General features: G+C 35.6%; 3 protein-coding genes across 4 annotated transcripts in view; 1 reads left to right on the forward strand and 2 right to left on the reverse strand.

Annotated features, from left to right (window-relative positions):
- LOC110453316 overlaps nt 1-2,850 on the reverse strand; it is a 7,317-nt gene extending 4,467 nt beyond the window's left edge. The window contains exon 1 of the mRNA XM_021502214.1: nt 2,713-2,850. Within this exon, the coding sequence (XP_021357889.1) occupies nt 2,713-2,765 (53 nt within the window). The 5' untranslated portion in view covers nt 2,766-2,850. The remainder of the gene's footprint in view (nt 1-2,712) is intronic.
- Nucleotides 2,851-3,166: 316 nt separating this feature from the next.
- Nucleotides 3,167-11,296, forward strand: LOC110453315. The gene is made up of 3 exons (XM_021502213.1): nt 3,167-3,362; nt 7,515-7,569; nt 8,070-11,296. Exons 1-3 carry the CDS (start codon nt 3,259-3,261, stop codon nt 8,463-8,465), a joined length of 555 nt encoding a protein of 184 aa, XP_021357888.1. The 5' UTR covers nt 3,167-3,258; the 3' UTR covers nt 8,466-11,296.
- Nucleotides 11,297-12,455: 1,159 nt separating this feature from the next.
- Nucleotides 12,456-16,592, reverse strand: LOC110453303 (acanthoscurrin-2-like). Of its 2 annotated transcripts, XM_021502194.1 has the most exons (5): nt 16,542-16,592; nt 15,388-15,448; nt 13,600-13,951; nt 13,319-13,518; nt 12,456-12,589 (listed from the first exon to the last, which is right to left on the reverse strand). In XM_021502194.1, exons 2-5 carry the CDS (start codon nt 15,446-15,448, stop codon nt 12,579-12,581), a joined length of 624 nt encoding a protein of 207 aa, XP_021357869.1. In that variant the 5' UTR covers nt 16,542-16,592; the 3' UTR covers nt 12,456-12,578. The 2 variants fall into 2 exon arrangements, with proteins under 2 accessions (XP_021357869.1, XP_021357868.1); XM_021502193.1 differs by having other exon boundaries at nt 13,319-13,951.
- Nucleotides 16,593-18,661: the final 2,069 nt, after the last annotated feature.

Genomic DNA, 18,661 nt, shown 5'->3' on the forward strand with positions numbered 1-18,661 from the left:
CCTGGTTTTATTTAAGGCAATATACAGGCTGCTTTTCCTAGGAAAACCCTGGTGCCTCATTTCCCCCCCACGCCGCCCAAAAATAAAGATAACCATCTTCCCAATTTCATTAAAAATGCTGCTATATTTTTCCAATATATGTAGGAACAGGCTGTTGTAAAATTTAGGAAGGAAACAGCTGGATGGTGGATTGCCCGCATTATCAGTAAAAATGTCTTGGTTTTTCTATTTATAAACATTTAACACATTATTATTTTTTTTGTCACAGAAAAAGCATACTTTCATGAATTTTGGCTTTCGTACATAATATTACATGATACTACTCATAAATAGACAATATGACACATATTATAGTCATCTGATGTCTCAGATTGCTCGTGTGCATTGCCTGTATGGATACATTTCATGAGGGTATTAGCCTGAATGAAAAATATAGCGTTGCAAATTTTGCACCATACCTAATGCAACATGACACGTCAGACATACATGTATGTGTGGTATACACATGTAGCTTCTCAATCACATACCTAAAATTAATTGTTATTTATGAAAATTTAAAATATCTCAATCTTAATCACAAAAGAACAACAGTTCCACTTGAGAGCAGTTGTTTTGACGTGATGTGAAGTATTTTCCCATATAGACAATAATGGACTAAATAACGCTTTTCTTGATTGGAATTACTTCCCTTGTCAAGGGTATTCATCTCTCATTTTAATGCTGTGCACTTATAATTCCATGACAGCAACTTGTAATGGCATTGAATATATATTGTTGTTTTTTGGCCAGATTGCAACGCAATCAGGGCTTATAGATTGGCGATTCCCGTCCGTCCGTCCGTCTGTCTGTCTGTCTGTCTGTCTGCACTAAGGTTAAGAAGAATGGTTAAGCTCCGTTTCCAATTGAGTTACTAATTATCCAACATCAACTAAACATGCACGGCTTAATAGTATCTAAGGATGCTTATCACATGCGATGCTTCAGATGCTGGTTCTGACCTACATTCTCCGCTTGACTGACCAGGTTAATAAGATTGGTTGAGGTCAGCTAGGCCCCATATCTGCACTATGGTTAAGAAGATTGGTTGAGGTCAGCTAGTTGATGTAGGACAATTAGTAACTTGGTAAGTGACACTTGCACTATGGTTAAGAAGATTGGGGTAGGTCACTTACCAAGTTACTAATTGTCCTACATCAACTAAACTTGCATGGCTTGTGTATCTAAGGATGCTTATCGCATGTGATGCTTCGAATGCTGGTTCTGACCTACATTTTCCGCTGCAGTGACCAGGTTAAAAAGTTTTGTGGAGGTCAGGCCCCATCTGCACTATGTTTAGGAAGATTGTGGTAGGTCACTTACCAAGTAACTACATGTACTTGTCTTACAACAACTTAACTTGTATGGCTTGTGTATCTAAGGATGCTTATCACATGCGATGCTTCGAATGCTGGTTCTGACCTATATTTTCTGATTCAGTGACCTGGAGGTTTAGAAATTTGGTTAAGGTTAATTACTAAGTAACTACTTATTCTACATCAACTAAACTTGCATGGCTTATGTATCTAAGGATGCCTGTCACATGCAATGCTTCGGGTGCTGTTTCTGACTTACATTTACTGCTTTAGTGACCTGGAGGTTTAGAAATTTGGTTTAGGTCAGTTACTAAGTAACTACTTATTCTACATCAACTAAACTTGCATGGCTTATGTACAATTTGAACAAACTTGATAGCCCTTTACTCCAGCATGCTACTGGCCAAATATCATCACCCTGTGCATTTTGGTTATTCAGAAGTTGTTTAAATATGTATCTAAGGATGCTTATCACATGTGATGCTTTACATGAAAATGTACAGTAGCAATCCGGCCATATCGCCATTGGCGGTTTCATGTTTACTTTTTTTTTTAATTCACTTTTTCAAAAAGTATATCAGTGATTTATTATCATAAACAAACATTTTACAAGAGTAACCACTGTAAATTATATTTTAACTGGAACATATGCCTTAATTACCATAACTCTGCAAGATATATACATATATACATAAATATTTGAATACATCTACATATAATATTAACTCATTTACCCCTAAAATTTCATAATGAACTATTCCGACCTTTGAATTGGAAGAGTTCAAATATATCTCCAGGGTTGAATGAGTTAATTAACAATATCACTGACCTATACTTTTGTACTGTACATGTACTTATTCTATTTTTTCCATTCGTATAAGACAGACGTATAACCGTTAATACAATTAATTATGATTTAATTTAATTATAATGGTTAGAATAGAGTGCTACCTGTTACTTAATCTAACATAACTGTCAGAAACAGTGTACATTTTTGTACTTTATATAAATACATGTAGATGTACGTATGACTACACTGTATTGAAAAATTATATTGAAAATATTCAAGATAAATACATAATTGAATAATCCTCAAGTTAATTAGAAAATTATTAGCCAATTTATCTATATGCTTGTTTTAGTAAAAAATAATATATTATAAACCCTAGTGCATTTATACTGAGAATTAAGATCAGATATATTTTGAAGGCACCTTGTACACTTGTATTGAAGGTGATCAAATTATTGGCCATTAAGTCTTATTTGTGTTATACCAAATATTAACAGAAAAGGAAATAATAATCGATTCTAGCAATAACACCGGCTATTTACATCGGTACGATAGTATTCACTGACTTACCACAACTTGGGCTGGCTCGCTGGTATAGAGAGAAACTGGGCAGTGGAAGCCATCTTTCACGGGTACGCACTGGGGCCGCTTAGACACCCAACACAATAACAAAGTCGGCATTTAGTGTTATTATTGATATATCACGGAATTATTCATGAATTTGTGATGCTTCAATGTTTTATTGATGTATTTTTTGTTATTAATTCACGATAATTTATCGTTGACACATAGGTGTAGCGTTTATTAAACAGAAGAGGCGGATAACGATGTTTCTGTTTCCCTTAGCAACGTTAGTAAATTGATCCTTAGTTACCATTCGACAAGCGAGCATCGTGATCGATTTTTCCTTGTTTTACACGTAAATTCTTTAATACAACTTCTAATTATACATATAAGTAATGGAAATGATGAAATGGTTTGTTTAAAGAATAGTAAAGGATATTTATCGTCAAATTAACTGGCCACCTGTAACGGGCACCTGCTGTTTGCAAGGGTATAAGCGACGCGAGCTGGGGTGGCAACTGAACTGTCGGAAATAATTATACCGGAACAGAAATGGGAGATACTTTGTTTTTCAACGGCCACCAGGCTAAAGCCCCTTACCATGTCAACTATCCACCCACCGTCCCCAGGTACCCGAGCTCACAGGAAATGTTCAGGTAATTAATTAATCATTTTATCGAGTTATAAATAAGCGTATATACGATCTACATACATGCATGTGTGTATACAAATATACATGTACTTCACACATGTGAAGATATATTTTCAAGTAATATGTTTTACTGTTAACGTTGTATCCCCATCTTCGAATTCACCGATAGTTCATACAGACGACGTCAGTGTTAACCATGTAACAGTGTATATCTATATATCTGTATATTGTGATATTACAACAAACATGTACATAATCATAGTGTGACATGTTTGTGTTTGAGACACACACATCCTCCGAGTTAAATATTTCGCAGAACTTCATTCCTTGCTATGATAGAGATATTTACTGAATTAGTTTGTAAAAAATGCTCTTCTGTTTCCGCATGTATTTAAATACCTCGGGCTCTTATAACATCAGTTGAATCTTTGAGATACTAACAGGGTGTGATGTACCGTGCACGGGGGATAGATGAAGTTTTACAATGTGGTCGGAATATTCCGTTTATAGTCAATATTATATAGCAAAGTGGTTGATTTCTTCGTTCGCGGTAGACGTGTATAACCAGTGTAGCGGGAGATCTAGAGGAACAAACGCACTAACCTGCTACAAGCTGTATCCTGAGTGTTGGTGTGATATATTCCGGCTATTTTGGTAGAATGTCAATCTCCTGTGGTCATGTAGAATGCATGATGCAAATATGTCACCATCATACATGGGGGTTGAAGATATAATAATTAATTAAGCAATGAAATAAATAAGTTAATTAATAAAAAATGAAATATGTTGGATAACTTCTTATATTCCACTGAGTGTGGTATTATAGCTCTTAGTGTGGTATATAAAAGCTCTGATTGTGGTATATTATAGCTGAAGGATGGTTTATTATAGCTTTAGGGTGGTACATTATAGCTGAAGGATGGTTTATTATAGCTGTAGGGTGGTAGATTATAGCTGAAGGATGGATTATAGCTGTAGGGTGGTATATTATAGCTGTAGGGTGGTAGATTATAGCTGTAGGGTGGTAGATTATAGCTGAAGGGTGGTTCATTATAGCTGTAGGGTGGCGCATATTATAGTTGTAGGGTGGTTTATTATAGTTGTAGGGTGGTATATTATAACTGTAAGGTGGTATATTATAGCTGAAGGGTGGTTTATTATAGCTGTAGGGTGGCGCATATTATAGTTGTAGGGTGGTTTATTATAGTTGTAGGGTGGTATATTATAGCTGTAGGGTGGTATATTATAACTGTAAGGTGGTTTATTATAGCTGTAAGGTGGTGCATATTATAGGTGTAGGGTGGTTTATTATAGGTGTAGGGTGGTATATTATAGCTGTAGGGTGGTATATTATAACTGTAAGGAGGTTTATTATAGCTCTGAGGGTGGTAGATTATAGCTCTGAGCCTGGTAGCTTATAGCTGAAGGATGGTATATTATAGGTGTAGGGGGGGTTATTATAGGTGTAGGGGGGGTTATTATAGGTGTAGGGTGGTATATTATAACTGTAAGGTGGTTTATTATAGCTGTAAGGTGGCGCATATTATAGGTGTAGGGTGGTTTATTATAGGTGTAGGGTGGTTTGTTATAGGTGTAGGATGGTAGATTAAGGCTGAAGGGTGGTATATTATAGCTGTTGGGTGGTTCATTATAGCTGAATGATGGTATATTATAGTTGTAGGGTGGTTTATTATAGGTGTAGGGTGGTTTATTATAGGTTTAGGGTGGTAGATTATAGCTGAAGGGTGGTATATTATAACTGTAAGGTGGTTTATTATAGCTGAATTGTGGTTTATTATAGGTGTAGGGTGGTTTATTATAGGTGTAGGGTGGTAGATTATAGCTGAAGGGTGGTTTATTATAGCTGTAGGATGGTAGATTATAGCTGAAGGGTGGTATATTATAACTGTAAGGTGGTTTATTATAGCTGAATTGTGGTTTATTATAGGTGTAGGGTGGTAGATTATAGCTGAAGGATGGTATATTATAGCTGTAGGGTGGTTTATTATAGCTGAATGATGGTATATTATAGGTGTAGGGTGGTATATTATAGGTGTAGGGTGGTATATTATAGGTGTATGGTGGTATATTATAGGGGTAGGGTGGTTTATTATAGCTGTATGATGGTTTATTATAGGTGTAGGGTGGTTTATTATAGTTGTAGGGTGGTTTATTATAGCTGAAGGGTGGTATATTATAGCTGTAGGGTGGTTTATTATAGCTGTAGGGTAGTAGATTATAGCTGAAGGGTGGTATATTATAGCTGTATGATGGTAGATTATAGGTGTAGGGTGGTTTATTATAGCTGAAGGGTGGTTTATTATAGGTGTAGGGTGGTTTATTATAGGTGTAGGGTGGTTTATTATAGGTGTAGGGTGGTTTATTATAGGTGTAGGGTGGTTTATTATAGGTGTAGGGTGGTTTATTATAGGTGTAGGGTGGTTTATTATAGGTGTAGGGTTGTTTATTATAGGTGTAGGGTAGTAGATTATAGCTGAAGGGTGGTTTATTATAGGTGTAGGGTGGTTTATTANTGGGTGGTTCATTATAGCTGTTGGGTGGTTTATTATAGCTGTAGGGTGGTAGATTATAGCTGAAGGATGGTTTATCATAGCTCTGAGGGTGGTAGATTATAGCTCTGAGTGTGGTAGATTATAGCTGAAGGATGGATTATAGCTGTAGGGGGGTTTATTATAGCTGTAGGGTGGTAGATTATAGCTCTGAGTGTGGTAGATTATAGCTGAAGGATGGATTGTAGCTGTAGGGTGGTTTATTATAGCTGTAGGGTGGTAGATTATAGCTGTAGGATGGTATATTATAGCTGTAGGGTGGTTATTTTATAGGTGTAGGGTGGTAGATTATAGCTGTAGGGTGGTAGATTATAGCCTTAGGATGGTATATTATAGCTGTAGGGTGGTACACTATAGCTGTAGGATGGTATACTATAGCTGTAGGGTGGTTATTTTATAGGTGTAGGGTGGTTTATTATAGGTGTAGGGTGGTTTATTATAGCTGTAGGATGGTAGATTATAGCTGTAGGGTGGTATATTATAGCTATAGGGTGGTTTATTATAGCTGAAGGATGGTATATAATAGCTGTAGGGTGGTATATTATAGCTGTAGAGTGGTTTATTATAGTTGTAGGGTGATATATTATAGCTGTAGGGTGGTTTATTATAGCTGTGGGGTGGTTTATTATAGCTGTGGGGTGGTTTATTATAGCTTTGAGGGTGGTAGATTATAACACTGCGTGTGGTACGATACTATAACTGTGTGTCGTATATTATAGCTCTGAGTGGTATTTTTTTTAGCTGCTGTGAACTTTATGGGTGTAATTCATCATACTGATGTGTATATGTTATATGTTCATCATAAAATATTTATCAATATCATATTTAAAATATAAAAAAGCATCTATTATTGTTTTAATGAATTCCTCAGGTTTGTTTTGTTAATCCCGTCATCATTTTAGTTAGCGTCAACTTAATGATTAAATCTTATTTATGTTTGTATTCAACTTTTAATTTTATCAATCTGTTGTGTCTTGTTGCAAAAGTTAGCAACGTCGTTTTATAGATTTCAGCCCGATTGGAAAGAAACTCGTTTTGCTTTAGAGTCGTCTATAAATAGCAATTGGAACGATAAACCACTATGAAATGATGCTGAAAGTGAACACGTTGGATTTAAAACAACTTATACAACTTAAACTGAGGCCAAGTTCACTCTTGTCAATTCTAAACGGTTGTTAAAATGCACAGGAACCTGAGAATTTGTTACAGCTATATTTGGACTTAACCTTTTCACCCCTATGTAACTTTAGTAGACTCTACCATGCATAGATATGGACGAGTCCATTATGGTCTACAGTGGTGAAAGGTTTAAACTAAAGCGATCAGAGTAATTTTACACATTTTAGGGTTCGGATCGGTAAAAACGACATCCCCAATATTAATGATGATATATTGGGGGTGAAGGATACAGAACAAAAAAGTGCTGTACCATTTTTCCAAACATTAGTATCGCCTAGTGCTGTATTATAAGTTGTTTTGTCAACAAAAATGGTTTTCGTGTGTCTATAGCTTTATATTTGCGAAAATGATGTCGGTCAATGCAGGGTTAACTGAATTTATACATCGATGTGATTTTATTGTTACAGGAGGGACAGTCCAGATAAGTACACAACACTAAAGAGGGAGAGAGTATCTTACCAGGTAGGTCCACCTACTTATTAGTGTCATTTTAATGGTGCCAGGGCCCACATTCGTGCTCAAGCATGGATACTGTGCTCACACCAATTTTCTTGTCACTTGCTTAAATCTTGTGACATGGTAAAAATGTAAACATTGAAAACAGTATTTGGCTATCATAGACAAGTGTGTGTGTAAGGGGTCACTTGCCCGACACGTGCGCTGGGTTTTCTCCGGGGTATTCCGTTTTTTTCTTCCCACAGGAAGATCCCCCGCGCGCTAACATCCGTATCAACAAGAGTGTTTATATATACATGTAGAAAATATATAAGAAGTTGGTGAAATTATCGTTATCAATTGCTACGTACGAACATTTGTGTGACTTTGTTGTATCTCTACTAATTAGTACACTCCAGCATATTTATTCTTTAATTAATTCGAAATGTTTTGTGTGTAAATTCTCAACATTCTGACCAGTTTATGAGAATAAAGTCATTGTCAATGTATATGTGTTTCTCCCTTAGCACTGGACTGACAAATGGTACGACAATGGCTACCCGACTCTCCAGCGCCGGGAGCTGCCAAAACGTTCAGACAGACACGAGCCTTGCAGTCAGCCATGGCAATACAATATTGGCACCTCGGCCGTCAGTCGGTGGACCAAAGACGGCAAGGATTGGCCGGTGTCTCCGCAATACCTCACCCAAGGCAGACCCCCAACCGAGGCCACGCGCGCACGTGGTATCAACCGTCTGTCCCTTCCCCGCGAAGAAAATTTGTACCCGTTCTCCAACTACATGACGTCACAGTATAGAAAACCAGTGTATTCCGTATTTGGACATCTACAGAGAGATAAGGTTTACGGCGTTACTCACCAACACAACCGACACGGAAACATGCCATTCGAAGATTACTACTAAATATTAAGGTTCCACGTATTTGTTCTAGTATATTTTTGACCCTTCGACGAAAAAAAAACCCACGACTTAAATTGAAGGTAAACCTATAACTGTATACAAAATCAAACCCTTTTGGAAAAACGTTGTTACAGAGTTCATAACAACGTAAACGTAAAAAACAAAAACCCATTCACCCCTACACATCTAAACTGGAGTTACCCAGTCTTTGATTTGGTAAGGTTCAAATTTGACTTTAAGGGGTGGATGGGTTAAAGCAAACAATGATTTCATATTTTAATTGTCAAATGAAAAGTCAAAGGGGACTCTTAAGCTCATAAGACTCACAGCTGATATTGCCGATATTCAGGTCGGCAAAGCTGTATTTTATTTAATATTCCTCAATAGTTTGGATAGAGATATTAGAACACATTTTCTGTCATTTTCTTTTATTTAGAAATAAGGACAAGTAGTATTGAGTAAATAGCCTAGCCGCCAACTTAACAAAATGATTAGGATATTTTTTATACAAATCCTTTTATATTGAATAAGGTTAGTGGGGGTTTTTCTCACTACAATTTTGTTTATTCATGAGCATCATACTGTTGTATCTGTCATTGTATTAGTTTGAAACAATACAAATATACCTATACATACATACATGCATCCTCGACACTACGTCATGGGTTCCACTCACTTTCGTTTGGTGCAGGGAGCAAAAGTGAGCATAACCCCTGGAGTATGGAGGATAACATACAATGTACATGTAATTTACTCTATATTCCCCTGTGGTTGTAAGTTAGGGTTTCGGGGCGTTTATATGTTTGGAATACGGGCATGTGTGAAAGTATATTCATTATACAATACACGTTTTTGTTATGTAAATATATTCCCAAAAATAACTCTATTTTTTGAAGATTTTGTTTTTGTTTTGCATTAAAAATACCTCTTGTACACTTAATCTGTTGACCATATGGACAACCTGAAAATGTCTAGTCTATTCCAACACAAGACATTGAGTCTACTCTATTTGACATGATGTTGTCACAGCTAAGACCTTATATCTGGAAAGTATCTTGGTATTTGACATTTCCCATTTTGTACTTAAGATCTGGACTTTGTGTAAGTGCAAAAAAATCCCACTTAATACCTAATACGTTGACATTTTGTTGATTTTTTTTTTTTGCCCTAAGACCTAACATTTCGACATTATATTAGTGTAAAATATTTCCCACCTAAGAATCTATATATGGACTTGGTGTCCGTGTAAGGATCCCTGTCCTACTGCACTGGTTTTTCCCTATATGCAGTTACCTCCCCTGAATTTTCCATTTTGATACACTTCTGTTTACCAGGTAGCTCAATCAGTAAGAGCGATAGTATATCAATCTGAAGTCCAGGGTTCGAATCTGCTGAATTCTTACACTCAGAATACTGTTGATTGTATTTTATTTATTTCGTCTTTACTATTTCTCATAAAAGTCCCGCAATATGTAGTTTTCTTTTCGGAAATGTTTTATCAAAGCAATAGTCATTCCGGGAAAAAAACTCTTTCCAATGTGTTGTTACATTTTTTTGGCAGAGGTACGGGGACCCTTAAGACCTAATATCAGGACATATTGTCAGTATAAACTATTTGCAGACGTGAGGTCAGTCTGAAAATTCTAATCATAATTTAAAGCTGTTAGACAAGTTAGCTAAATTAGTTTTTTGTATTAAGGTTTGGTCAATTAGTAAAATTAATTTAGTCTTATATTTTGTGGTGTTTTATGATGTTAAGAGTGATTGTTTTGACACGTTGTATTGTTAACATTATAATCATTTGTGATAACACTGGTTTTCTTTTCTGTAACAAAAATATATTTCTACATATTTTTGTAAATTATATTTCTTTATACTTTGTTCACTAGTCTGAACTGTTTTGTTCAAACTACATTTGTTGATTATATTTCAAATTCTATGCACATCTTTGCTCCTCACAAAGTGTTGATATATGTAATCTTTTAATCAGAATTTTTAATTTTACCACTTATTAATAAATATTTTGTTACTTCTTTTTTTAAATGAATTGTGATGGTGATGTTAATCAATTGTATTGCTGGAGTAATTTAACCCTTTCACCCCTATGTAACTTTAGTGAATTATTCCATGCATTGATCTGGAAGAGTCCATTATCAGGTATACATGGGCGAAAGAGCTAAGGACTTACTTCACCTGGTGTTAATGAGTGTAAAGAAGATAACTCTTAGTAGAGATTGTGTAATGTCATACAGTTCTGTGTAATCAATCGGACTTGTTAATGAGTGTAAAGAACGATAACTCTTGGTAGATATTGGGTAATGTCATACAGTTCTGTGTAATCAATCAGACTTGTTAATGAGTGTAAAGAACGATAACTCTTGGTAGAGATTGCGTAATGTCATACAGTTCTGTGTAATCAATCAGACTATCCAAATGTTAACCCTTTCACCCCTAGGTAACTTTAGTAGACTCTACCTTACTTTTATCTGGATGAGTCCATTGTGGTCCACAGTGGTGAAAGGGTTAAGCATAGTATGACTATTTCACGAAATACGTGTTGTAGACTGTATTTCCTGTCGTGGAACGATTTCCTCCCGGTAAACTTTGAAGAAGAAAATGGAGAATGGTAAAAACAATAGCGGGCAATCCAGCATACAGTTTCTGCGGAGAAATCTGCGGTTCAGTTTAACATTTTCTACCAAATCTAGTTCTTACTTGGTGCATATTTCTCCCTGTAAATCACAGTCAGTAGCGTCAGCATCATGGTAAGAACATTTCATAATCATGTTATAATGATGTGTTTTGTTGATAATAATAAATATTTCTAGAATAGAGACAGATTATGTGTTGTTTATTTAACGTGTCAAGGATGTTTTGAAAATATTTGCATTTCTTTTTAAAATGCGTCAAAGATATGAAAATCTGGATTTTTTGTTTTGGGGTAAAACATTTTATAAGATGTATTTAATTATGAAAATGCAACTGAGTTTCAAAAATTAAGCATTACTTTTGGAAATAATGACGGATTCTAAAAATATATACATTTCTTACAACAACAACAACTTGATTTTAAACATTCAGAAATAAAACGAACTTCTAAAATGTGACTGTTAGGCCTATATACAATTCTTTTGAAAGTAAAATTATTTTCTAAAAAATATGTAAATTCCTTTTTGAAATACAAATTAAGTACCTTCAAAAAAAAATATGCCTTGTCATAGATCGATACGTCAAACAGTAATTACGATAATTATAAGCGAGGAACAGGAATCAAGGGGACGCCTAAATTAAAACACAAAATGCATCAACTTCATATTCCTTCTTTTCGTATTGCAGAGTTATCTGCTCTTGTGAGCAGGTATTGAGTGTTACGTCATTAGTTTGTGTGAGAAAATTACATCGTTGTCTCAAAAATTTATGGCGTTTCTCTCACAAACAAATGACGTAACAACCAATACCTGCTCACATGAGCAGATAACTCTGCGATACGAAAAGACGGCATACGAATTTAGAAAAGGAATATCTTTCGCAAAATTTCAAATTTATGTGTATGTACTACATGGCTTTATATGTATCTGGCCTACCAATCTCCCGAGTTCCGCTCACTGATCTGCCTTGGAACCCTATAATATGTCATGAAAAATAAAAAATGAAGGTTAATTCGGTGCGCGCCACCTTATGGATGAAAGAAGTACACAAGTTTGATATTTTGATGTACATCAAAATAATAGCGAGGCAGTGTAGCTGTCAATTGACCAGCTTTGATCTCGGGAGGAGCTCCTCTAAACTTTTCAAAGGGCATGTATCATCCTAGCGATTGGTCAATATATTTTTTATCTGAAACCAATCGAATTGGACGCACCGTGCTTTCGATTTCGTCATTACATACTCTAGGGATGCAAAGTCGTAACACATGGAGTTCGGAGGATACATTCATATACACTTATAAAACAACGAAGAAAAAAGTACAAATTTCAAAAAATACAATTGTATTTCTTTCATAATAAATATTTTTTTATTGACATAAATTGATACAATGAGATATATCTATGTTTGAAGTAGAGTCAGGATGTATGGTATGTCCGCCGTGTCTATGTGTATTAGCGTCACGACAGGTTAGTAGCTCCCTGCAATGGAAAAAAAAGAAACATGAAAAACAAGCATAAATATTTGTCAATATAAGATCCAATTACCTGGTCCAGTAAAAACATTCAAAATACTACTTTTCGTAAAGGTCGCGTTGCAATCTATTTATATTAGTTTTGAGAAATATATATATTTTTTTATATATATATCTGGACAATTTACTTTTTTGTTTGTGTTTTACGTCCTAACAGCTATGGTGGTGGAGAAATATTGCTAGAAAAGGAGTGTTTGAACTGAATCAAATGTTGCTTTTCCCATCTGTGCTTGAATTTCATTTTGACATAGTCAATTAGCTGAACAAAGCAAGCATGGTTACGGTAGTGATTTTCTATCGTTTCACTACTGGAACATTGTATACATGGAAATGATTAACCCCCAACTATAAAATACGTACTTTCCAAAAATTGTCATGATGATGAGATTTCCTATTATGTGCTGCATATAATATCCGTTATAATATGTAAACTTAATTCATTTTACAACAATTATAAAACAAGTTATTTCAACTTTTATTAATTACTCTTGTTGACCCAGATGTTACCGCGCGGGGGTCTTCATGTGGGAGGACACCGGAGTACCCGGACAAAACCCAAGTGGTCGGGAATTAACGACTTTTTGAAGAATAAAACAAAATCTGGTAGGAATATATCACAACGACGGATCACCATGAATTACTACTGTATTGCAATATTTGTAACCAATGTACTTACGTCTACCCTTTTGTCCACTGGTTCCATGTTGGTATCGGCTTCTAATGCCGCCTCCCATACCACGGGTTCCACCGATACCACCAATTCCGATGATTCCACCTATTCCACCATGTCCACCGCCCATTCCACCCATTCCACCGTATCCTCCATAACCACCGCCCATTCCACCGATTCCACCGTATCCACCGTTCATTCCATCGTATCTGCCATAACCACCGCCCATTCCACCCGTTCCTCCGTATCCACCGTTCATTCCACCGTATCTGCCATAACCACCGCCCATTCCACCGTATCCACCGTATCCACCGTTACCACCGCCCATTCCACCGTAAATAGGATAATTGCCACCCATGTTACCGTATCGTCTCATACCGTAACCACCTCCCATTCCACCGTGTCCACCGCCCATTCCTCCGTATCCACCGCCCATTCCACTGTAAAAAGGATAGTTGCCACCCATTCCACTTTGTCCCCACATGCCACCCGGATAAGAATTGACTCCCATGCCATTATAAATGTCGCCTCCCATACCGGGATAAACGCTCATGCCTCCTGGATAACCTGTTGGGTATCCCCCGCCTTTTCCCCAATTGCCGCCTCCGTTGCCGCCACCATGTCCGCCTCCCCTACCGCCTGTAACAAAAAAACATACAACTTCTAGAGAAACAGATTCATATTGTCACAGACTAATACAATGACAGACAAAGCAACCATTACAATAATATCAGACAACAATGTTATTAAATGCATATAGACTGCTTAAATTCGCTACCGGTTTAGCTTTACCTGCACTGACCCTGGTGTTGCTGTCTAGGGAGTTAGTCCTCTATCGGCCATGTGTTAGTCCAAAAACTAAAACACTCCTGCACACTAACTACCTCGGATGTTTTCGCAACTTTCTCACCGTAATGGCCGAGCGATTAAATCAGGTAAGAGATGGGTGGCCGTGAGACAATTTGGAAGCATACAATATTGAATGAGTAAAAGCTTAGGCTCCCGATAGACTTTAAAAATAGCATATGTGCGTTTCGTATCGGTGTAATAGAAAAGAGGTAAATTATTGATTATTTTAATATAGTAATTTTCTGGTGCACCTCGACCACACTTATGCTTGAACTTGGCCTTGGGAAATAGTCTAGTTCAACCAGACGCTTGATCACTTTGTAATTCTCTGTTCGGTATACCTTGCGCAGACAACAAGAGTCTGGTTGAATGACTACTTGGGAAATAGACACGGTCTTGTGGAACCGGAAACTAAATATATCCCTCAGGCATATACTTTAATGAAACACTTATCCTTTGTAAAACTCCTTTAGAAGATAATACATTTCGTTGCATTCTACTTAAAAGGCCAGATTAAATGAAATGGAGTTCATGATAGCAATGGAGTTGCAAAATGTATGACGTCATTTGTAAGCCAGTGTCACGTTTGGTAGAACGCTTGATATAGCACATCGATAGCTTTGGATAACTTGCCCCAGTGACTAAGTTTGCAAGAGTGCTGATTCATCGATGATAAACATGAACAATTATGATCAGAACACGTTTTAAATTCGATGCATGGTGACCAAGTTTGAAGAATGAACCGATTGAATGACAGTTTATTTATCTTCCAAACCCGATATGAAATCCATTGCTCAACATGTTTGATTATAACATATCTTATTTTCAAAATAAAAATTGGATTAGACACAAGTTAAAAAAGCTTATCATTCCTCTTCTTCCTTAACACAATAATGATTACATGTATATATATACATATGGCTGCAAACTAGAAAAAAATATGACTGTAAATGTCAATGATTCTAATTCGATATACGTTAAAAATCGTGTAGATTATTTTTGTATATTATGTACCCTTGCATGTCGTAACAACGTGTATTTAATATAACGTTATTGCAGTCTGGCATATTAAACAACATACTTTTTTTAACATTTTTAAATTGGAAAATGCTATCAACGATACGTGTAATATACGAGGCTAGCACCTATGGTTAATGTATGGTCAGTCTTCCTCAATTCTACCGACACAATATATATTTGTATCATATTTACGACGGATGACGTACCTGCATTAACTAGAGCAGCGAGAAGAACCGTGGCAACACATCCAAAGGAAAAGATATTCATCTGGAAAAAAAACAACCATTTGTTACTAACAGATACAGACAAGACACAAATATCAAAATAAGAATTCCAATAAATATATATAGAGAGAAAATCGCCTAAAGAGCCCCAAGATGGGCGAAAGTAGTCGCGAGATTTAGTCTTGTGTGTTTTGTTTTATTTCTATTTCTACAATCCCATGAATGTTTAATACATTTTTACTACGATATATAAGTGTATAAATATCATTTCAAAACAAGAGAGTTATGATTATTAATTTGATTTTTATAATTAATTAAAATAGCATCATTGTCATCTCAAAACGAATGTTATCTACATTTATTTGTGTATATAATGAGTTAATTAATAAATGTATTTATTTATTTAGTTACTTGCAATATCATTATTTTTCACAGATTATACATAAGTTTAGTTTCATTCAGCAATGTCTTTTACAACAATGAATTCCGCCTTAGAAAAATAATGTGGTTTCTTTACATCTTGCTAAATATAAAAATGTATGGAAATAAATGTGCTTATATCAATTATCATATATATATAGTATATAATAAGACGATAACACGATGAATTGAAATACATACTTAAAACTTGTGTAATGATATATATTCTAAGAAATGCTATTATCAACAAACACAGCAAATAGCTGACAAACCTATATTCTGGCATTTAGTACGTATTCTTTGCCATTAAGTTTACGTTAAAGCTAGATATTTTACATTTACTGTAAAAGTGGAAATTTTCGCGTTAACTAAATTAGCGCAAAACTAATCCACACGCGAATATGTAATAATGTATTATAGATATATAATTTATAAAGTTTCATAACTATTGCCAACACGAACATTTTCACACCGCGATCTGTTTTGAAGAATCATAACGCGAACATTTCCACAGGCGAAAAAATCCTCTTTTGCAGTATACTGCACATTTCACATTCCGATATATTTACTTACATTTTCTCTCTATCCTTCAAAAATACTTAATTTAAATGAGCACTAATCCTTCATTTTGACCAACGAGTATAAATGATATAGAGGCATTTTCACTCTCCCCATATACGTAAAATATAAACAGAAACTAAAGTCGACTGACTTACCGTGACTTCTGATGGACAGGTAAAGATCTAGACTGGACAGCTCGATCTTGGCCGGAGTGATGACCAGTGAGGTAGGACTGGACATTATATACACCAGTGCCACTTTCAACATCTCAACGTTAGTGCTCGACAAAGGACGAGCACTTGTAATTGATCAAAGCGGCGTTGTCGTACAACGCAAGAACACTACAACACATATATCAAACATGTTAGAAATTAATATAACATAAACATTACACAGAGTAACCAGAAGTTGACCCTAAGTTACTGAGACAATTGTATGTTCATATGCATGTTCTAAATAAATGTTTAGTTTTCGTTTGATTCAACATAATGAATTAATATGATATTTTTACATGCGGCGATATACTTCTGCCGGATATCACGTGACTACAAAAGTCCCGGTGAAACAAGATTAAAATGATATCCCCTGACAACGCAGAACGAATTATACAATTTCTGCACTGCATAACCAGTCTTGAAGGTTGATTTAAGTAAGTGTGGCACGGCTAACAGTTTAAAACTAACATTATTGTAGTCAAAAGTTTCAAATTTATAAAATTGTATATGCACATTTCCTACTTTGCCGCAATTCTATATATGTTTGTAATTCTTTGGACATGATTTATTTTTCATTACTTTCAACTTAAGTGCTGCTGATGAGTGCTGAATGGATGAAATGCCTATATGGTACAACTTTCCTCCCTGGTTGTAATTCTACGTATATTTTGTATTACTTTGGACGTTATTTTCCCCCTTTTTTATTAGTATCTCATATAGGGTGGGCGGGTGACGCAGTGGAAAACACACTCGCCTTACACCAAGACGGCCAGGGTCGATCCCCCGATCGGACATGAAAACTAAAAAGGTATTGGGTCACCTGCCCGACTATGGGGTTCCCTCCGGGTACTCCGGTTTCCTCCCACATTAAGACCCTCGCGCGCTAAAGTCTGGCCCACCGAGATTGATTAAAATGAGTTGAAATGACTTGATTCATAACTACTGTAAAATAAATAAAGTTTTTGTTTTTTTATTCTTATGAACTTAAATATCACCAATGAGACCCGAATTGAAAAAATGGCCATATTGTGTAGTAATTGTTAAATTTTATTAGGTATTACAACATTACAACATTTTTGGTGTATTTTAAGTGATAAAAGGTGGCTGAAATTTACACAGGAAAAAACAAAATTTGATGTAAAACGTTTAGCTTTAATGAGTAATAGGCCAAGCTATGGAGGAAATAAGCTGTTATTATCACAGCTGTAACCAGTTCATACTACAAATTGATACTTCGTAATGTATTAACTTGTTGCTGAAAATAATTAATTAAATCAAAGCTTATAGTATTTGGTAGATTGTAAAAACCAAAACTTTTAGCATCTGGTAGATTGTAAAAAAATCAAATAACATTTCTTAACAGTGTCCTCGGGTTCGTATGTAAGTGTTTTAAAAGTATTTATACGTGACGTTTCAATAACATGGACGGTATGTACTCTGTCACCTCCATCAGACAAGTGACCAGTCAGGCGCATATAAACTATGTAAGAGTTGGCGATATAAAATCGACGTCGATTCGACTACGCTTTAATCGTTTTATCCGCCATTTCGTACATTTATAACAAGTAAGTAAAGATTGGCTTATAGTAAAGTGTGGCCGAATCGACGTCGCTTTCCTATCGTAAACCTGCTACAGGAAAGTCATAAAATTTTGCCAGTTTTTAGTAAAATATTAAAACCCACATGTTGTCTGTATTGTTTACTCTTTATGTACAAGCTCACCCAACATACAAAAAATCAATGTATACAAAAATGCACAACCTGCACAATGTATGGTATATATAAGTAAATGTATTTGAAATGTATTTATATCTGTTTCTGTAATCCTATAAGGATCACTATCCGTGAAGTGTGAAGCGCCTTAACGTGTGTTTGTAAATCATATAGGGTGCTATGTATATGCTGTATACTATTACTAATATATACGAAATACACTTTATCTTTTAGACATACTTTCATTCTACTTTGCAACCATGCATGGAAACATCAAAACAATCTAAAAGACAGCAAACAGGAACTAAGGATACACCAAACCAAGGCAAAAACAACGGAATCTTAGA

The sequence above is a fragment of the Mizuhopecten yessoensis genome, unplaced genomic scaffold (genome assembly GCF_002113885.1).
Source record: "Mizuhopecten yessoensis strain PY_sf001 unplaced genomic scaffold, ASM211388v2 scaffold7269, whole genome shotgun sequence".
Taxonomy (NCBI): domain Eukaryota; kingdom Metazoa; phylum Mollusca; class Bivalvia; order Pectinida; family Pectinidae; genus Mizuhopecten; species Mizuhopecten yessoensis.